Source organism: Procambarus clarkii, chromosome 32, assembly GCF_040958095.1.
Source record: "Procambarus clarkii isolate CNS0578487 chromosome 32, FALCON_Pclarkii_2.0, whole genome shotgun sequence".
Lineage (NCBI taxonomy): Eukaryota > Metazoa > Arthropoda > Malacostraca > Decapoda > Cambaridae > Procambarus > Procambarus clarkii.
Window position 1 is genome coordinate 19,196,243 of NC_091181.1, and position 23,548 is coordinate 19,219,790.

General features: G+C 49.5%; 1 protein-coding gene across 1 annotated transcript; it reads right to left on the bottom strand.

The window, feature by feature from the left end:
- Positions 1–359: 359 nt before the first annotated feature.
- LOC138370461 (serine-rich adhesin for platelets-like) lies at positions 360–23,531 on the bottom strand. The gene is made up of 24 exons (XM_069334829.1): positions 22,706–23,531; positions 21,985–22,327; positions 21,183–21,553; positions 20,265–20,822; positions 19,331–20,045; positions 18,315–18,962; positions 17,513–17,883; positions 17,027–17,152; positions 16,595–16,756; positions 15,661–16,375; positions 14,196–14,716; positions 13,152–13,601; positions 11,345–11,926; positions 10,661–11,200; positions 10,087–10,606; positions 9,619–9,863; positions 9,277–9,456; positions 8,234–8,826; positions 7,237–7,680; positions 5,913–6,657; positions 4,730–5,804; positions 4,155–4,326; positions 1,391–1,870; positions 360–716 (listed from the first exon to the last, which is right to left on the bottom strand). The coding sequence occupies exons 1-24, from the start codon at positions 23,529–23,531 to the stop codon at positions 360–362; spliced, it is 11,739 nt and encodes a 3,912-aa protein (XP_069190930.1).
- Positions 23,532–23,548: the final 17 nt, after the last annotated feature.

Sequence of the window (23,548 nt, forward strand, 5' to 3'; positions counted from 1 at the left end):
GCTAGTGATCACACTATTGCTAGTGATGACGCAGTTGCTAGTGATCACACTGATGCTTGTGATCACACTTGTGCTAGGATCACACTGGTGCTTGTGGTCACGCTAGTGGAAGTGGTCACACTGGTTCAAGTGGTCCACTGGTGAAACTTATCACACTGTTGAAAGTGGTCAGACTGGTGCTAGTGGTCACACTGGTATTTGTGGTCACACTGGTGCTAGTGATGACACTGGTGCTAGTGATCACATAGGTGCTCGTGATCACACAGGTGCTAGAGTTCACAAAGGTCCTAGTGGTCACACTGGTGCTTGTGGTCACACTGGTGCTAGTGATCACACTGGTGCTAGTGATCACACAGGTGCTAGTGATCACTAGCACCAGCGTGATCACTAGCACCAGTTTGATCACTAGCACCAGTGTGACCACAAGCACAATTGCGACCACTAGCATCAGTGTGATCACTAGCACCTGTGTGATCACTAGCACCAGTGTGATCACTAGCACCAGTGTGACCACAAGCACCAGTGTGACCACTAGGACCTTTGTGAACTCTAGCACCTGTGTGATCACGAGCACCTATGTGATCACTAGCACCAGTGTCATCACTAGCACCAGTGTGACCACAAATACCAGTGTGACCACTAGCACCAGTCTGACCACTTTCAACAGTGTGATAAGTTTCACCAGTGGACCACTTGAACCAGTGTGACCACTTCCACTAGCGTGACCACAAGCACCAGTGTGATCCTAGCACAAGTGTGATCACAAGCATCAGTGTGATCACTAGCAACTGCGTCATCACTAGCAATAGTGTGATCACTAGCACCAGTGTGACCACTAGCACCTGTGTGATCACTAGCACCAGTGTGATCACTAGCTCCAGCGTGATCACTAGCACCAGTGGGATCACTAGCACCAGTGTGACCACAAGCACCAGTGTAACCACTAGCACCAGTGTCATCACTAACACCAGTGTGACCACTAGCACCAGTGTCATCACTTGCACCAGCGTGACCACTAGCACCAGTGTGATCAGTAGCAGCAGTGTGATCACTAGCACCAGTGTGACCACTAGCACCAGTGTGATCACTAGAACCAGTGTGACCACTAGCACCAGTGTGATCATTGGCACCAGTGGACCACTTGGACCAGTATGATCACTATCACGAGTGTGATCACTGTCACCAGTGGAGCACTTGAACCAGTGAGACCACTAGCACCAGCGTGATCATAAGAATCAGTGTGACCACTAGCACCAGTGTGATCACTGGCACCAGTGTGACCACTAACAGCAGTGTGATTACAAGCACTAATCTGACCACTATCACCAGTGTGACCACTTTCACCAGTGAGACTACTGAAACCAGTAGGTTATTGAACAAGTGTGCCCACTTGCACCAGTGTGATCACAAGCACGAGTGTGACCACTAGCACCAGTGTGACCACTAGCACCAATGTGATCACTAGCACCAGTGTGATTACTAGCACCAGTTTGATCACTAGCAACAGTGTAATAACTAGCACCAGTGTGACCACTAGCACCAGTGTGACCACTAGCACCAGTGTGATCACTTTCTCAAGTGTGATTACTGGTACCAGTGGATCACTTGAACCAGTGTGACCACTTGCACCAGTGTGACCACTAGCAACAGTGTAATTACTAGCATGAGTGTGGGTACAAGCACCAGTATGACCACAAGCACCAGTATGACCACTAGCACCAATGTGACCACTTGCACCAGTGTGATCACAAGCACCAGTGTGATCATTAGCATTAGTGTGACTACATGCACCAGTGTGACCACAAGCACCAACGCGACCACTAGCACCAGTGTGACCACTTGCACAAGTGTGATCAATGGCACCAGTGAACTACATGAATCAGTGTGACCACTAACACCAGTGTGATCAAAAGCACCATTGTGATAATTAGCACCAGTGTGATCACTAGCACCAGTGTGATCGCAAGCACCAGTGTGATTGCAAGCACCAGTGTGAGCACAAGGAACAGAGTGACCACAAACACCATTTTGATCACTAGCACTAGTGTGACCACTAGCACCTGTGTGATCACTAGCACCAGTGTGATCACTAGCGCCAGTGTGATCACAATCACCAGTGTGACCACTTGCACCAGTGTGATCACTAGCACCTGTGTGATCTCTACCACCAGTGTGATCACTAGCACCAGTGTGACCACTACCACCAGTTTTACCACTATCACCAGTATGATAACGAGCACCAGAGTGATCACTAGCACCAGTGTAACCACAAGCACCAGTGTGACCACTCGCTCCAGTGTAACCACTAGCACCAGTGTGATCACTAGCATCAGCGTGACCACTAGCACCACTAGCTAGTGTAGCTAGTGTAACTAGCACCACTAGCTAGTGTAACTAGCACCACTAGCTGTGACCACTAGTTAGTGTAACTAGCACCACTAGCTGTGACCACTAGCTAGTGTAACAACAAGCACAAGTGTGACAATTAGCACCAGTGTGATCACTAGCACCAGTGTGACCTCAAGCACAAGTGTGACGACAAGCTCCAGTGTGATCACAAGCACCAGTGTTATCACTATCACCAGTGTGACCACTAGCACCAGTGTGACCACTAGCACCAGTGTAATCACAAGCAACAGTGTGATCATAAGCACCAGTGTGATCACTAGCACCAGTGTGAATACTATCACCAGTGCGATCACAAGCACCAGTGTGACCACTGGCACCAGTGTGACCACTTGCACCAGTGTGATCACTGGCACAAGTGTAATACTTTGAACAGTGTGACCACTAGCACCAGTTTGACCACTTGCACCCGTGTTATCACTGGCACCAGTGTAGCACTTGGACCAGTGTGACCAATAGCACCAGTGTGTTCACTAGCACCAGTGTGATCATTAGCATTAGTGTGACTACAGCCACCAGTGTGACCACAAGCACCAACTAGACCACTAGCACCAGCGTTTTCACTAGCACCAGTGTGATCACTGGCACCAGTGTGATCACTGGTTCCAGTGGACCATTTGAACCAGTGTGACCACTAGCTCCAGTGTGATCATAAGAACCATTGTGACCACTAGCACCAGTGTGATCACTGGCACCAGTGTGACCACTAGCACCAGTGTGATCACTGGCACCAGCGTTCCCAGTAGCACCAGTGTGATCACTGGCACCAGTGGACCACTGGCACCAGTGGACCACTTCGACCAGTGTGATCACTAGCACCAGTGTGATCACTGGTTCCAGTGGACCATTTAAACCAGTGTGACCACTAGCTCCAGTGTGATCATAAGAACCAGTGTGACCACTAGCACCAGTGTGATCACTGGCACCAGTGTGACCACTAGCACCAGTGTGATCACTAGCATCAATGTGACCACTAGCACCAGTGTAACAACTAGCACCAGTGTGACAACTAGCACCAGTGTGATCACTAGCACCAGTGTGACCACAAGCACCAGTGTGACGACAAGCTCCAGTGTGATCACAAGCACCAGTGTGATCACTAGCACCAGTGTGATCACTATCACCAGTGTGATAACAAGCACCAGTCTGACCACTGGCACCAGTGTGACCACTGGCACCAGTGTGACCACTTGCACCAGTGTGATCACTGGCACCAGTGGACTACTTTGACCAGTGTAACCACTAGCACCAGTGTGATCACTAGCACCAGTTTGACCACTCTCACCAGTGTTATCACTGGCACAAGTGTAGCACTTGGACCAGTGTGACCAATAGCACCATTGTGATCACTAGCACCAGCGTTCCCACTAGCACCAGTGTGATCACTGGCACCAGTGGACCACTTCGACCAGTGTGATCACTAGAACCAGTGTGATCGCTGGCTCCAGAGGACCACTTGAACCAGTGTGACCACTAGCACCAGTGTGATCATAAGAACCAGTGTGACCACTAGCTCCAGTGTGATCACTGGCACCAGTATGACCACTAGCACCAGTGTGATCACAAGCACCTATGTGATCACAAGCACCAGTGTGATCACGAGCACCAGTGTGATCACTGGCACCAGTGGACCACTTGGACCAGTGTGACCACTAGCACCAGTGTGATCACTAGAACCGGTGTGACCACTAGCACCAGTGTGATCATTGGCACCAGTGGACCACTTGGACCAGTATGATCACTAGCACCAGTATGATCATTGGCACCAGTGGAGCACTTGAACCACTGTGACCACTATCACCAGTGTGATCACTGGCACCAGTGTGACCACTAACAGCAGTGTGATTACAAACACTAATCTGACCACTATCACCAGTGTAACCACTAGCACCAGTGTGACCACTTTCACCAGTGAGACTACTGAAACCAGTAGGTTATTGAACAAGTGTGCCCACTTGCACCAGTGTTATCACAAGCACAAGTGTGACCACTAACACCAGTGTGACCACTAGCACTAGTGTGACCACTAGCACCAGTGTGACCACTTTCACAAGTGTGATCACTGGCACAAGTGGATCACTTGAACCAGTGTGACCACTTGCACCAGTGTGACAACTAGCAACAGTGTAATTACTAGCATGAGTGTGACTTTAAGCACCAGTATGACCACTAGCACCAGTGTGACCACTTGCACCAGTGAGATCACTGGCACTAGGGGACTACTTGAACCAGTATGACCACTAGCACCAGTGTGATCACAAGCACCAGTGTGATCATTAGCAATAGTGTGACTACAGGCACCAGTGTGACCACAAGCACCAACGCGACCACTAGCACCAGTGTGACCACTTGCACAAGTGTGATCAATGGCACCAGTGAACTACTTGAATCAGTGTGTCCACTAGCACCAGTGTGATCACAAGCACCAGTGTGATAATTAGCACCAGTGTGATCACTAGCACCAATGTGATCGAAAGCACCAGTGTGATTGCAAGCACCAGTGTGAGCACAAGGAACATAGTGACCACAAACACCATTTTGATCACTAGCACTAGTGTGACCACTAGCACCAATGTGATTACAAGCAACAGTGTGATCACAAGCACCAGTGTGACCACTAGTCCCAGTGTGATCGCAAGCACCAGTGTGACCAATTACACCAGTTTGACCACTAGCATCAGAGTGACCACTTGCACCAGTGTGACCACTAGCACCAGTGAGACCACTAGCACCAGGATGATCACTAGCTCCAGTGTGGCCACTAGCTCCAGTGTGACTACTAGCACTAGTGAGATCACTAGCATCTGTGTAACCACTAGCCCCAGTGTGATAACAAGCACCAGTGTGATCACTAGCACTAGTGTCACCAATTGCACCAGTGTCACTAATTGAACCAGTGTGACCGCTTACAAGTGTGTGACCACAAGCACATGTGTGACTACTTGCACCAGTGTGACCACTAGCAACAGTGTGATTACTAGCATTTGTGTTACTACAATTATCAGTGTGACCACTAGCACCAATGTGACCACTAGCACCAGTGTGACCACTTGCACCAGTGTGACCACTAGCACCAGCGTGACCACTTGCACCAGTGTGACCACTAGCACCAGTGTGACCACTAGCACCAGTGTGACCACTTGCACTAGTGTGACGACTAGCACCAGGATGATCATTAGCACCATTATGATCACTAGCAACTGTGTGACCAATTGCACAAGTGTGACCAATTGCACCAGTGTGATCACTAGCACCAGTGTGACCATTTTCACCAGTGAAAGCACTAGCACCAGTATGGTCACTAGCACCATTATGATCAGAGACACCAATGTGATCACTAGCACCAGCGTGATCACTAGCAACAGTGTGACCAATAGCGCGAGTGTGACCACTAGTACCTGTATGATCACTAGCTCCAGTGTGATCATTAGCACCAGTATGATCACTAGCACCAGTGTGATCACAAGCACTAGTGTGACCACTTGCACCAGTGTGACCACTAGCACCAGTGTGACCACTTGCACAAGTGTGACCACTAGCACCAGTGTGATCAGTAGCACCAGTGTGATCACTAGCATCAGTGTGACGACTAGCACCTGTGTGATCACGAGCACCAGTTTGATCACTAGCACCAGTCTGATCTCTAGCACCAGTGTGGTCACTAGCACCAGTGTGACAACTTGCACCAGTGGGACCACTAGCACCAGTTTGACCACTAGCACCAGTGTGATCACGAGCACCAGTGTAACCAAAAGCACAAGTGTGACCACTCCCACCTGTGTGACCACTAGCACCAGTGTGATCACTTTCATCAATATGATCATTAGCACCAGTGTGACCATTAGCACCAGTGTGATCACGAGCACCAGTGTTATCACTAGCACCAGTGTAACCACAAGCACTAGTGTGACCACTAGCACCAGTGTGACCACTAGCACCAGTGCAACAACAAGCACCAGTGTGACAATTAGCACCAGTGTGATCACTAGCACCAGTGTGACCACAAGCACCAGTGTGACGCGAAGCTCCAGTGTGATCACAAGCACCAGTGTGATCACTATCACCAGTGTGACCACTAGCACCAGTGCGAGCACTAGCACCAGTGTAATCACAAGCAACAGTGTGATCACAATCACCAGTGTGATCACTAGCACCAGAGTGATCACAATCACCAGTGTGATCACAAGCACCAGTGTGACCACTGGCACCAGTGTGACCACTTGCACCAGTGTGATCACTGGCACCAGTGGACTACTTTGACCAGTGTGACCACTAGCACCAGTGTAATCACTAGCACCAGTTTGACCACTTGCACCAGTGTTATCATTGGCACCATTGTAGCCCTTGGACCAGTGTGACCAGTGTGATCACTAGCACCAGTGTGATCACATGCACCAATGTGGACATAGCACAAGTGTGACCACAAACACCAGTGTGACCACTAGCACCAGTGTGGACACTAGCAACAGTGTCATTACTAGTATTAGTGTGGCTACAAGCGCCAATGTGAACACTAGCACCAGTATGACCACTAGCACCAGTGTGACCACAAGCACTAGTGTGACCACTAGCCCCAGTGTGACCACTAGCACCAGTGTGATCACTAGCACCAGTGTGATCTCTAGTAGCAGTGTGATCACGAGCACCTGTGTGACCACTAGCAACAGTGTGATCACTAGCACCAGTGTGTTCACTAGCACCAGTGTGACCACTAGCACCAGTGTGACCACTAGCACCAATGTGATCACTAGCACCAGTGTGACCACTAGCACCAGAGTGACCACTTGCACCAGTGAGAACACTATCACCTGTGTGATAGTGATCACTAACACTAAAGTGATCACTAGCACCATTGTGACAACAAGCACCAAAGTGACCACGAGCACCAGTGTGATCACTAGCACCAGTGTGATCACTAGCAACAGTGTGATCACTAGCACCAGTGTGATCACAATCCCCAGTGTGACCACTAGCACCATTGAGATCACAAATACCAGTGTGACCACTAGCACTAGTGTGATCACTAGCACCAGTGTGACCACTAGCATTAGTGTGACCACTAGCACCTCTGTGAACGATAGCACCTGTGTGATCACGAGCACCTGTGTGATCACTAGCACCAGTGTTATCACTAGCACCAGTGTGACCAAAAATACCAGTGTGACGATTAGCACCTGTCTGACCACTTGAACCAGTGTGACCACTTCCACTAGCGTGACCACAAGCGCCAGTGTCACCACTAGCACCAGTGTGACCACTAGCACCAGTGTGATCCTAGCACAAGTGTGATCACAAGCATCAGCGTGATCACCTCCAACTGCGTCATCACTAGCAAAAGTGTGATCACTAGCACCAGTGTGACCACTAGCACCTGTGTGATCACTAGCACCAGAGTGATCACTAGCACCAGCGTGATCACTAGCACCAGTTTGATCACTAGCACCAGTGTGACCACAAGCACCATTGCGACCACTAGCATCATTGTGAACACTAACACCTGTGTGATCACTAGCACCAGTGTGATCACTAGCACCAGTGTGACCACTAGCACCAGTGTGATCACAAGCACCAGTGTGATAATTAGCACCAGTGTGATCACTAGCACCAGTGTGATCGCAAGCACCAGTGTGATTGCAAGCACCAGTGTGATCACTAGCACCAGTGTGACCACTAGCACCAGTTTTACCACTATCACCAGTGTGACCACTAGCACCTGTGTGATCACTAGCACCTGTGTGATCACGAGCACTTGTGTGTTCACTAGCACTAGTGTGATCACTAGCACTAGTGTGACCACAAAGACTAGCACCAGTTTGACTACTATCACCAGTGTGACCACTTTCACCAGTACGACCACTTTCACCAGTGGACCACTTGAACCAGTGTGACCACTTCCACTAGGGGTATCACAAGCACCAGTATGACCACAAGCACCAGTGTGACCATTAGCACCTGTGTAATCACTAGCACCAGTGTGACCACTAGCACCAGTGTGATCACTAGCACCAGTGTGACCACTAGCATCAGTGTGATCACAAGCACCAGTGTGATCACTAGCACCAGTGTGATCACAAGAACCAGTGTGACCACTAGTACCATTGTGACCACTAGTACCATTGTGATCACAAGCACCAGTGTGATCACTTTCACCAGTGTGACCACTGGCACTAGTGTGATCACTAGCACTAGTGTGACTACTAGCACCACTATGATCACAAGCAACAGTTTGACCCCTAGCATCAGTGTAATCACAAACACCAGTGTGATCACAAGCACCAGTGTGACCGCAAGCACCAGTGTGATCACAAGCAGCAGTGTGATCACAAGCACCAATGTGATCACTAGCACTAGCGTGATCACAATCACCAGTGTGATCACAAGCACCAGTGTGATCACTAGCACCAGTGTGAGCACTAACACCTGTGTGACCACTAGCACCAGTGTGATCACTAGCACTAGTGTGAACATTGAAACCAGTGTGATCACTAACACCAGTGTGACCACAAGCACCAGTGTGATCACTAGCTCCTGTCTGATCACTAGCACCAGTGTGATCACTAGCACAAGTGTGATCACTAGTGCCGGTGTGACCACTAGCACCTGTGTGATCACTAGCACCTGTGTTATCTCATGCACCAGCGTGATCACTAGCACCAGTGTAACCACTAGCACTAGTATGACTACTAACACCAGTGTGATCACTAACACCAGTATGATCACTAGCACCAGTGTGGTCACTAGCACCAGTGTGATCACAAGCACCAGTGTGACCACTGGCACCAGTGAGACCACTAGCACTAGTATGACTACTAGCACCATTGTGATCTCAAGCACGAGTGTGACCTCTAGCACCAGTGTGACCACTATTACAAGTGTGATCACTAGCGCCAGTGTGACCACTACCACCAGTGTGACCACTAGCACCAGTGTGATCATTAACACCAGTTTGACCACTAGCAACAGTGTGACCACTAGCACCAGTTTGACCACTAGCACCAGTGTGGCCACAAGCACCAGAGTGATCACTAGTAGCAGTGTGATCACTAGTACCTGTGTTACCACTAGCACCAATGTGATCACTAGCACCAGTGTGATCACTAGCACCAGTGTGACCACTAGCACCAGTGTGACCACTAGCACCAGTGTGATCACTAGCACCAGTGTGACCACTAGCACCTGTGAGAACACTATCACCTGTGTGATCACGAGCACCTGTGTGATCACTATCACCAGTGTGATCACAGGAACCAGTGTGATCACAAGCACCAGTTTGATCACTAGCACCATTTTGATCACTAGCACCAGTGTGACCACTAGCATCAGTGTGATCACAAGCACCAGTGTGATCACTAGGTACAGTATGATCACTAGCACCAGTGTGACCATTAGCACCAATGTGACCAATAGCAACAGTGTGACCACTAGCCCCAGTGTGACCACTTGCACCAGTGTGACCACTAGCACCAGTGTGATCAGTAGCAGCAGTGTGATCACTAGCACCAGTGTGACCACTTGTACCAGTGTGATCACTAGCACCAGTGTGATCACTAGCACCAGTGTGACCACTAGCACGAGTGTGATCACTAGCACCAGTGTAACCACTAGCACAAGTGTGACCACTAGCACATGTGAGAACACTATCACCTGTGTGATCACGAGCACCTGTGTGATCACTAGCACCAGTGACCACCAGCACCAGTGTTACCACTAGCACCAGTGTGGCTACTAGCATCAGTGTGATCACAAGCACCAGTGTGATCACAAGTACCAGTGGGACCACTAGCACTAGTGTGATCACTAGCACCAGTGTGATCACTAGCACCAGTGTGACTACAAGCACCAATGTGACCACTAGCACCAGTGTGATCACTAGCACCAATGTGACCACTAGCACCAGTGTGATCACAAGCACCAGTGTGATCAAAAGCACCAATGTGATAACTAGCACTAGCGTAATCACAATCACCAGTGTGATCACAAGCACCAGTGTGATCACTAGCACCATTGTGACCACTAGCACCTGTGTGACCACTAGCACCAGTGTGATCACTAGCACTAGTGTGAACATTGGAACCAGTGTGATCACTAACACCAGTGTGACCACAAGCACCAGTGTGATCACTAGCTCCTGTCTGATCACTAGCACGAGTGTGATCACTAGCACAAGTGTGATCACTAGTACCAGTGTGACAACTAGCACCTGTGTGATCACTAGCACCTGTGTTATCTCATGCACTAGCGTGATCACTAGCACCAGTGTAACCACTAGCCCCAGTGTGATAAAGAGCTCCAGTGTGAGCATTAGCACCAGTGTGACGAATTGCACCAGTGTGACCACTTACAAGTGTATGACCACAAGCACCAGATGGAGCACTAGCACCAGTGTGATCACTAGCACCAGTATGATCACTAGCACCAGTGTGGTCACTATCACCAGTGTGATCACAAACACCAGTGTGACCACTAGCACCAGTGTGATCACAAGCACCAGCGTGATCACTTTCACCAGTGTGACCACTGGCACCAGTGAGACCACTAGCACTAGTATGACTACTAGCACCAGTGTGATCACAAGCACGAGTGTGACCTCTAGCACCAGTGTGACCACTATTACAAGTGTGATCACTAGCACCAGTGTGACCACTTCCACCAGTGAGACCACTAGCACCAGTGTGATCATTAACACCAGTTTGACCACTAGCAACAGTGTGACCACTTGCACCAGTTTGACCACTAGCACCAGTGTGGCCACTAGCACCAGAGTGGTCACTAGTAGCAGTGTGATCACTAGTACCTGTGTGACCACTAGCACCAATGTGATCACTAGCACCAGTGTGATCACTAGCACCAGTGTGACCACTAGCACCAGTGTGACCACTAGCACCAGTTTGATCACTAGCACCAGTGTGACCACTAGCACCTGTGAGAACACTATCACCTGTGTGATCACGAGCACCTGTGTGATCACTATCACCAGTGTGATCACAGGAACCAGTGTGATTACAAGCACCAGTTTGATCACTAGCACCATTTTGATCACTAGCACCAGTGTGACCACTAGCATCAGTGTGATCACAAGCACCAGTGTGATCACTAGGTACAGTATGATCACTAGCACCAGTGTGACCATTAGCACCAATGTGACCAATAGCAACAGTGTGACCACTAGCCAAAGTGTGACCAATTGCACCAGAGAAACCACTAGCACCAGTGTGATCAGTAGCAGCAGTGTGATCACTAGCACCAGTGTGACCACTAACACCAGTGTGATCACTAGCACCAGTGTGATCACTAGCACCAGTGTGACCACCAGCACGAGTGTGATCACTAGCACCAGTGTAACCACTAGCACAGGTGTGACCACTAGCACATGTGAGAACACTATCACCTGTGTGATCACGAGCACCTGTGTGATCACTAGCACCAGTGACCACCAGCACCAGTGTGACCACTAGCACCAGTGTGGCTACTAGCATCAGTGTGATCACTAGCACCAGTGTGATCACTAGCACCAGTGTGACTACAAGCACCAATGTGACCACTAGCACCAGTGTGATCACTAGCACCAGTGTGACCACTAGCACCAGTGTGATCACAAGCACCAGTGTGATCACAAGCACCAGTTGGACCACTAGCACCAGTGTGATCACAAGCACCAGTGTGACCAATAGCACCAGTGTGATCACAAGCACCCGTGTGATCACTTTCACCAGTGTGACCACTAACACCAGTGTGATCACAAGCACGAGTGTGACCTCTGGCACTATTGTGACCATTAGCACCAGTTTGACCACTAGCACCAGTGTGACCACTAGCACCAGTGTGATCACTAGCACCAGTGTGATCACTAGCACCAGTGTGACCACTAGAACGAGTGTGATCACTAGCACCAGTGTAACCACTAGCACCAGTGTGACCACTAGCACCTGTGTGACCACTAGCACCAGTGTGGTCATTACCATCAGTGTGATCACAAGCACTAGTGTGACCACAAGTACCAGTGGGACCACTAGCACTAGTGTGATCACTAGCACCAGTGTGATCACTAGCACCAGTGTGACTACAAGCACCAATGTGACCACTAGCGCCAGTGTGATCACCAGCACCAGTGTGATCACTAGCACCCGTGTTGCCTCGTAGCCTGGTGGATAGCGCGCAGGACTCGTAATTCTGTGGCGCGGGTTCGATTCCCGCACGAGGCAGAAACAAATGGGCAAAGTTTCTTTCACCCTGAATGCCCCTGTTACCTAGCAGTAAATAGGTACCTGGGAGTTAGTCAGCTGTCACGGGCTGCTTCCTGGTGGTGGAGGCCTGGTCGAGGACCGGGCCGCGGGGACACTAAAAAAAAAGCCCCGAAATCATCTCAAGATAACCTCAAGATAACCTCAAGTGTGATCACAAGCACCAGTGTGATCACAAGCACCAGTGTGACCGCAAGAACCAGTGGGATAACTTGCACCAGTGTGACCATTAACACCAGTTTGACAACTAGCACCAGTGTGACCACTAGCACCAGCTTGACCACTAGCACCAGTGTGGCCACTAGCATTAGTGTGATCACAAGCACCAGTGTGATCACAAGCAACAGTGTGACCGCAAGAACCAGTGGGATAACTTGCACCAGTGTGACCAATAGCACCCGTGTGATCACTAGCACCGGTGACCACTAGCACCAGTGTGACCACTAGCACCAGTGTGACCACTAGCATCAGTGTGATCACAAGCACCAGTGTGACCACTAGTACCAATGTGATCACAAGCACCAGTGTGATCACTTTCACCAGTGTGACCACTGGCACCAGTGTGACCACTAGCACTAGTGTGACTACTAGCACGAGTATGATAACAAGCAACAGTGTGACCACTAGCATCAGTGTAATCACAAACACCAGTGTGATCACAAGCACCAGTGTGACCGCAAGCACCAGTGAGATCAGAAGCACCAGTGTGATCACAATGACCAGTGTGATCACAAGCACCAGTGTGATCACTAACACCAGTGTGACCACTAGCACCTTTGTGACCACTAGCACCAGTGTGATCACTAGCACTAGTGTGATCACTAGAACCAGTGTGATCACTAACACCAGTGTGACCACAAGCACCAGTGTGATCACTAGCTCCTGTGTGATCACTAGCAGCAGTGTGGTCACTAGCACAAGTGTGATCACTAGTACCAGTGTGACCACTAGCACCTGTGTGATCACTAGCACCTGTGTGATCTCATGCATCAGTGTGATCACTAGCACCAGTGTAACCACTAACCCCACTGTGATCAAGAGCTCCAGTGTGATCACTAGCACCAGTGTGACCAATTGCACCAGTGTGACCACTTACAAGTGTATGATCACAAGCACCAGATGGACCATTTGCACCAGTGAGACCAATAGCAACAGTGTGATTACTACCATTAGTGAGACTACAAGCATCAGTGTGACCACTAGTACCAGTATGACCACTAGCACCAGTGTGACCACTTGCACCAAATTGACCACTACCACCAGAGTGACCACTTGCACCAAAGTGACCACTACCACCAGAGTGACCACTTGCACTAATGTGACCACTAGCACCAGTGTGATCACTAGCACCAGTGTGACCACTAGCACCAGTGTGACCACTAGCCCCAGTGTGACCACTAGCACCAGTGTGACCACTAGCACCAGTGTGATCACTAGCACCAGTGTGACCACTAGCACCAGTGTGACCACTAGCAACAGTGTGATCACTAGCACCAGTGTGATCACTAGCACCAGTGGGACCACTAGCACCAGTGTGACCACTAGCACCAATGTGATCACTAGCACCAGTGTGACCACTAGCACCAGTGTGACCACTTGCACCAGTGAGAACACTATCACCTGTGTGATAGTGATCACTAACACTAAAGTTATCACTAGCACCATTGTGACAACAAGCACCAAAGTGACCACGAGCACCAGTGTGATCACTAGCACCAGTGTGATCACTAGCACCAGTGTGACCAATTGCACCAGTGTGACCACTTACAAGTGTATGATCACAAGCACCAGATGGACCACTTGCACCAGTGAGACCAATAGCAACAGTGTGATTACTAGCATTAGTGAGTCTACAAGCATCAGTGTGACCACTAGTACCAGTATGACCACTAGCACCAGTGTGACCACTTGCACCAAAGTGACCACTACCACCAGAGTGACCACTTGCACTAATGTGACCACTAGCACCAGTGTGACCAAAAGTACCAGGATGATCACTAGCTCCAGTGTGGTCACTAGCACCAGTATGATCACTATCACCAGTGTGACCACTAGCACCAGTGTGGCCACTAGCACCAGTGTGATCACAAGCACTAGTGTGATCACTAGCACCAGTGTGACCAATAGCAACAGTGTGACCACTAGCCCCAGTGTGACCACTAGCAACAGTGTGACCACTAGCACCAGTGTGATCACTAGTAGCAGTGTGATCACTAGCACCTTTGTGACCACTAGCACCAGTGTGATCACTAGCACCATTGTGATCACTAGCACCAGTGTGACCACAAGCACCAGTGTAACCACTAGCACCAGTGTCATCACTAACACCAGTGTGACTACTAGCACCAGTGTGACCACTAGCACCTGTGTGAACACTATCGCCTGTGTGATCACGAGCAAATGTGTGATCACTATCACCAGTGTCATCACAAGCACCAGTGTGGTCACTAGCAGCAGTTTGATCACTAGCACCAGTGTGACCACTAGCATCAGTGTGATCACAAGCACAAGTGTGATCACTAGCTACACTATGATCACTAGCACCAGTGTGATCATTAGCACCAGTGTGACCAATAGCAACAGTGTGACCACTAGCCTCAGTTTGACCACTTGCACCAGTGTGACCACTAGCACCAGTGTGATCAGTAGCAGCAGTGTGATCACTAGCACCTGTGTGACCACTAGCACCAGTGTGATCACTAGCACCAGTGTGATCACTAGAACCAGTGTGATCACTAGCTACACTATGATCACTAGCACCAGTGTGATCATTAGCACCAGTGTGACCAATAGCAACAGTGTGACCACTAGCCCCAGTGTGACCACTAGCACCATTGTGACCACTAGCACCAGTGTGATCACAGGCGCCAGTGTGATCACACGCACCAGTGTGACCACCAGTGTGACTAGGGGTATCACAAGCACCAGTATGACCACAAGCACCTGTGTGACAATTAGCACCTGTGTAATCACTAGCATCAGTGTGATCATTAGCACGTGTGATCACAAGCACCAGTGTGACCAAAACACCTTTGTGACCCCTACCACCAGTGTGACCACTAGCATCAGTGTGACCATTAGCACCAGTGTGACCACTAGCACCAGTATGATCACAGGCGCCAGTGTGATCACAAGACCAGTGTGATCACTAGCACCAGTTTGATCAGTAGCACCAGTGTTATCATTTTCACCAGTGTGACCAATATCAACAGTGTGACCACTAGCCCAAGTGTGACCACTAGCACCAGTGTGACCACTAACACCAGTGTGATCACTAGCACCAGTGTGATCACTAGCACCAGTGTGACCACTAGCACTTGTGTGACCGCTAACACCATTGTGACCACTAGCACCAGTGTGATCACTAGCACCAGTGTGATCAACAGAACCAGTGTAATCACTAGCACCAGTGTGACCAATTGCACCAGTGTGACCACTTACAAGTGTATGATCACAAGCACCAGATGGACCATTTGCACCAGTGAGACCAATAGCAACAGTGTGATTACTAGCATTAGTGAGACTACAAGCATCAGTGTGACCACTAGTACCAGTATGACCACTAGCACCAGTGTGAGAACGAGCACCAGTGTGACCACTTGCACCAAAGTGACCACTACCACCAGAGTGACCACTTGCACTAATGTGACCACTAGCACCAGTGTGACCAAAAGTACCAGGATGAACACTAGCACCAGTGTGACGATTAGCACCAGGATGATCACTAGCTCCAGTGTGGTCACTAGCACCAGTATGATCACTATCACCAGTGTGACCACTAGCACCAGTGTGGGTACAAGCACCAGTGTGATCACAAGCACCAGTGTGATCACTAGCACCAGTGTGACCAATAGCAACAGTGTGACCACTAGCCCCAGTGTGACCACTAGCACCAGTGTGACCACTAGCACCAGTGTGATCACTAGTAGCAGTGTGATCACTAGCACCTTTGTGACCACTAGCACCAGTGTGATCACTAGCACCAGTGTGATCACTAGCACCAGTGTGACCACAAGCATCAGTGTAACCACTAGCACCAGTGTCAACACTAACACCAGTGTGACCACTAGCACCAGTGTGACCACTAGCACCTGTGTGAACACTATCACCTGTGTGATCACGAGCAAATGTGTGATCACTATCACTAGTGTCATCACAGGCACCAGTGTGATCACAAGCACCAGTGTGACCACTAGCATCAGTGTGATCACAAGCACAAGTGTGATCACTAGCTACACTATGATCACTATCCCCAGTGTGATCATTAGCACCAGTGTGACCAATAGCAAAAGTGTGACCGCTAGCCCCAGTGTGACCACTTGCACCAGTGTGACCACTAGCACCAGTGTGATCAGTAGCAGCAGTGTGATCACTAGCACCTGTGTGAACACTAGCACCAGTGTGAACACTAGCACCAGTGTGATCACTAACACCAGTGTGACCACTAGCACGAGTGTGATCATTAGCACTAGTGTAACCTCTAGCACCAGTGTGACCACTAGCACCTGTGAGAACACTATTACCTATGTGATCACTAGCACCCATGTGATCACTAGCACTAGTGTGATCACTAGAACCAGTGTGATCACTAGCTACACTATGATCACTAGCACCAGTGTGATCATTAGCAACAGTGTGACCAAAAGCAACAGTGTGACCACTAGCCCCAGTGTGACCACTAGCACCATTGTGACCACTAGCACCAGTGTGATCACAGGCGCCAGTGTGATCACAAGCACCAGTGTGATCACTAGCACCAGTTTGATCACTGGCACCAGTGTGACCACTAGCATCAGTGTGATCACAAGCACCAGTGTGATAACTAGCTACAGTATGATCACTAGCACCAGTGTTATCATTATCACCAGTGTGACCAATAGCAACAGTGTGACCACTAGCCCAAGTGTGACCATTAGCACCAGTGTGACCACTAGCACCAGTGTGGTCACTAGCACCAGATTGATCACTAGCACCAGTGTGACCACTAGCATCAGTGTGATCACAAGCACAAGTGTGATCACTAGCTACACTATGATCACTAGCACCAGTGTGATCATTAACACCAGTGTGACCAATAGCAACAGTATGACCACTAGCCCCAGTGTGACCACTTGCACCAGTGTGACCACTTGCACCAGTGTGATCAGTAGCAGCAGTGTGATCACTGGCACCTGTGTGACCACTAGCACCAGTGTGAACACTAGCACCAGTGTAATCACTAACACCAGTGTGACCACTAGCACGAGTGTGATCACTAGCACCAGTGTGACTACAAGTACCAATGTGATCACTAGCACCAGTGTGATCACTAGAACCAGTGTGATCACTAGCTACACTATGATCACCAGCACCAGTGTGATCATTAGCACCAGTGTGACCAATAGCAACAGTGTGACCACTAGCCCCAGTGTGACCACTAGCACCATTGTGACCACTAGCACCAGTGTGATCACAGGCGCCAGTGTGATCACAAGCACCAGTGTGACCACCAGTGTGACTAGGGGTATCACAAGCACCAGTATGACCACAAGCACCAGTGTGACAATTAGCACCTGTGTAATCACTAGCACCAGTGTGACCACTAGCACAAGTGTGATCACTAGCACCTGTGTAATCACTAGCACCAGTGTGATCACTAGAACGTATGATCACAAGCACCAGAGTGACCAAAACACCTTTGTGACCCCTAGCACCAGTGTGACCACTAGCATCAGTGTGACCATTAGCACCAGTGTGACCACTAGCACCTGTATGCTCACAGGCGCCAGTGTGATCACAAGACCAGTGTGATCACTAACACCAGTTTGATCACTAGCACCAGTGTTATCCTTTTCACCAGTGTGACCAATAGCAACAGTGTGACCACTAGCCCAAGTGTGACCACTAGCACCAGTGTGACCACTAACACCAGTGTGATCACAAGCACCAGTGTGATCACTAGCACCAGTGTAACCACTAGCCCCAGTATGATCAAGAGCTGCAGTGTGATCACTTGCAACAGTGTGACCAACTGCACCAGTGTGACCACTTACAAGTGTATGACCACAAGCACCAGTGTGACCACTTTCACCAGTGAGACCAATAGCAACAGTGTGATTACTAGCATTATTGTGACTACAAGCGCCAGTGTGACCACTAGCACCAGTATGACCACTAGCACCAGTGTGACCACTAGCACCAGTGTGACCACTTGCACCAAAGTGACCACTTGCACTAGTGTGACCACTAGCACCAGGATGAACACTAACAACAGTATGGCCACTAGCACCAGTGTGATCACTAGCACCAGTGTGACCACTAGCACCAGGATGATCACTAGCACCAGTGTGACCACTAGCACCAGTGTGATCACAAGCACCAGTGTGATCACTAGCACCAGTTTGATCACTTGCACCAGTGTGACCACTAGCTACAGTATGATCACTAGCACCAGTGTAATCATTAGCACCAGTGTGACCAATAGCAACAGTGTGACCACTAGCCCCAGTGTGACCACTAGCACCATTGTGACCACTAGCACCAGTGTGATCACAGGCGCCAGTGTGATCACACGCACCAGTGTGACCACCAGTGTGACTAGGGGTATCACAAGCACCAGTATGACCACAAGCACCTGTGTGACAATTAGCACCTGTGTAATCACTAGCATCAGTGTGATCATTAGCACGTGTGATCACAAGCACCAGTGTGACCAAAACACCTTTGTGACCCCTACCACCAGTGTGACCACTAGCATCAGTGTGACCATTAGCACCAGTGTGACCACTAGCACCAGTATGATCACAGGCGCCAGTGTGATCACAAGACCAGTGTGATCACTAGCACCAGTTTGATCAGTAGCACCAGTGTTATCATTTTCACCAGTGTGACCAATATCAACAGTGTGACCACTAGCCCAAGTGTGACCACTAGCACCAGTGTGACCACTAACACCAGTGTGATCACTAGCACCAGTGTGATCACTAGCACCAGTGTGACCACTAGCACTTGTGTGACCGCTAACACCATTGTGACCACTAGCACCAGTGTGATCACTAGCACCAGTGTGATCAACAGAACCAGTGTAATCACTAGCACCAGTGTGACCAATTGCACCAGTGTGACCACTTACAAGTGTATGATCACAAGCACCAGATGGACCATTTGCACCAGTGAGACCAATAGCAACAGTGTGATTACTAGCATTAGTGAGACTACAAGCATCAGTGTGACCACTAGTACCAGTATGACCACTAGCACCAGTGTGAGAACGAGCACCAGTGTGACCACTTGCACCAAAGTGACCACTACAACCAGAGTGACCACTTGCACTAATGTGACCACTAGCACCAGTGTGACCAAAAGTACCAGGATGAACACTAGCACCAGTGTGACGATTAGCACCAGGATGATCACTAGCTCCAGTGTGGTCACTAGCACCAGTATGATCACTATCACCAGTGTGACCACTAGCACCAGTGTGGCCACAAGCACCAGTGTGATCACAAGCACCAGTGTGATCACTAGCACCAGTGTGACCAATAGCAACAGTGTGACCACTAGCCCCAGTGTGACCACTAGCACCAGTGTGACCACTAGCACCAGTGTGATCACTAGTAGCAGTGTGATCACTAGCACCTTTGTGACCACTAGCACCAGTGTGATCACTAGCACCAGTGTGATCACTAGCACCAGTGTGACCACAAGCATCAGTGTAACCACTAGCACCAGTGTCAACACTAACACCAGTGTGACCACTAGCACCAGTGTGACCACTAGCACCTGTGTGAACACTATCACCTGTGTGATCACGAGCAAATGTGTGATCACTATCACTAGTGTCATCACAGGCACCAGTGTGATCACAAGCACCAGTGTGACCACTAGCATCAGTGTGATCACAAGCACAAGTGTGATCACTAGCTACACTATGATCACTATCCCCAGTGTGATCATTAGCACCAGTGTGACCAATAGCAAAAGTGTGACCGCTAGCCCCAGTGTGACCACTTGCACCAGTGTGACCACTAGCACCAGTGTGATCAGTAGCAGCAGTGTGATTACTAGCACCTGTGTGAACACTAGCACCAGTGTGAACACTAGCACCAGTGTGATCACTAACACCAGTGTGACCACTAGCACGAGTGTGATCATTAGCACTAGTGTAACCTCTAGCACCAGTGTGACCACTAGCACCTGTGAGAACACTATTACCTATGTGATCACTAGCACCCATGTGATCACTAGCACTAGTGTGATCACTAGAACCAGTGTGATCACTAGCTACACTATGATCACTAGCACCAGTGTGATCATTAGCACCAGTGTGACCAAAAGCAACAGTGTGACCACTAGCCCCAGTGTGACCACTAGCACCATTGTGACCACTAGCACCTGTGTGATCACAGGCGCCAGTGTGATCACAAGCACCAGTGTGATCACTAGCACCAGTTTGATCACTGGCACCAGTGTGACCACTAGCATCAGTGTGATCACAAGCACCAGTGTGATAACTAGCTACAGTATGATCACTAGCACCAGTGTTATCATTATCACCAGTGTGACCAATAGCAACAGTGTGACCACTAGCCCAAGTGTGACCATTAGCACCAGTGTGACCACTAGCACCAGTGTGGTCACTAGCACCAGATTGATCACTAGCACCAGTGTGACCACTAGCATCAGTGTGATCACAAGCACAAGTGTGATCACTAGCTACACTATGATCACTAGCACCAGTGTGATCATTAACACCAGTGTGACCAATAGCAACAGTATGACCACTAGCCCCAGTGTGACCACTTGCACCAGTGTGACCACTTGCACCAGTGTGATCAGTAGCAGCAGTGTGATCACTGGCACCTGTGTGACCACTAGCACCAGTGTGAACACTAGCACCAGTGTAATCACTAACACCAGTGTGACCACTAGCACGAGTGTGATCACTAGCACCAGTGTGACTACAAGTACCAATGTGATCACTAGCACCAGTGTGATCACTAGAACCAGTGTGATCACTAGCTACACTATGATCACCAGCACCAGTGTGATCATTAGCACCAGTGTGACCAATAGCAACAGTGTGACCACTAGCCCCAGTGTGACCACTAGCACCATTGTGACCACTAGCACCAGTGTGATCACAGGCGCCAGTGTGATCACAAGCACCAGTGTGACCACCAGTGTGACTAGGGGTATCACAAGCACCAGTATGACCACAAGCACCAGTGTGACAATTAGCACCTGTGTAATCACTAGCACCAGTGTGACCACTAGCACAAGTGTGATCACTAGCACCTGTGTAATCACTAGCACCAGTGTGATCACTAGAACGTATGATCACAAGCACCAGTGTGACCAAAACACCTTTGTGACCCCTAGCACCAGTGTGACCACTAGCATCAGTGTGACCATTAGCACCAGTGTGACCACTAGCACCTGTATGCTCACAGGCGCCAGTGTGATCACAAGACCAGTGTGATCACTAACACCAGTTTGATCACTAGCACCAGTGTTATCCTTTTCACCAGTGTGACCAATAGCAACAGTGTGACCACTAGCCCAAGTGTGACCACTAGCACCAGTGTGACCACTAACACCAGTGTGATCACAAGCACCAGTGTGATCACTAGCACCAGTGTAACCACTAGCCCCAGTATGATCAAGAGCTGCAGTGTGATCACTTGCAACAGTGTGACCAACTGCACCAGTGTGACCACTTACAAGTGTATGACCACAAGCACCAGTGTGACCACTTTCACCAGTGAGACCAATAGCAACAGTGTGATTACTAGCATTATTGTGACTACAAGCGCCAGTGTGACCACTAGCACCAGTATGACCACTAGCACCAGTGTGACCACTAGCACCAGTGTGACCACTTGCACCAAAGTGACCACTTGCACTAGTGTGACCACTAGCACCAGGATGAACACTAACAACAGTATGGCCACTAGCACCAGTGTGATCACTAGCACCAGTGTGACCACTAGCACCAGGATGATCACTAGCACCAGTGTGACCACTAGCACCAGTGTGATCACAAGCACCAGTGTGATCACTAGCACCAGTTTGATCACTTGCACCAGTGTGACCACTAGCTACAGTATGATCACTAGCACCAGTGTAATCATTAGCACCAGTGTGACCAATAGCAACAGTGTGACCCCTAGCACCAGTGTGACTACTAGCACCAGTGTGACCACTAGCACTAGTGTGATCTCTAGTAGCAGTGTGATCACTAGCACCTGTGTGACCACTAGCACCAGTGTGATCACTTGCACCAGTGTGATAACTAGCATCAGTGTGACCACTAGCACCAGTGTGACCACTAGCACCAATGTGATCACTAGCACCAGTGTTACCACTAGCACCTGTGAGAACACTATCACCTGTGTGATCACGAGCACCTGTGTGATCACTATCACCAGTGACCACTAGCACCAGTGTGACCACTAGCACCAGTGTGACCACTAGCACCAATGTGACCACTAGCACCAGTGTGATCCTAGCACAAGTGTGATCACAAGCATCAGTGTGATTACTAGCAACTGCGTCATCACTAGCAAAAGTGTGATCACTAGCACCAGTGTGACCACTAGCACCAGTGTAATCACTAGCATTAGTGTGACCGCGAGCACCAGTGTGACCACTAGCACCAGTGTGATCACTAGCACCAGTGTGATCACTAGAACCAGTGTAATCATTTGCACCAGTGTGACCACTAGCACCAGTGTGATCACTAGCACCAGTGTGACCACTAGCACCTGTGTGATCACTAGCGCCAGTGTTATTGCGAGCACCAGTGTGATCACTAGCAGCAGTGTGATCACTAGCAACAGTGTAACCACTAGCCCCAGTGTGATCACAAGCTCCAGTCTGATCACTAGCACCAGTGTGTCCCATTGCACCAGTGTGACCAC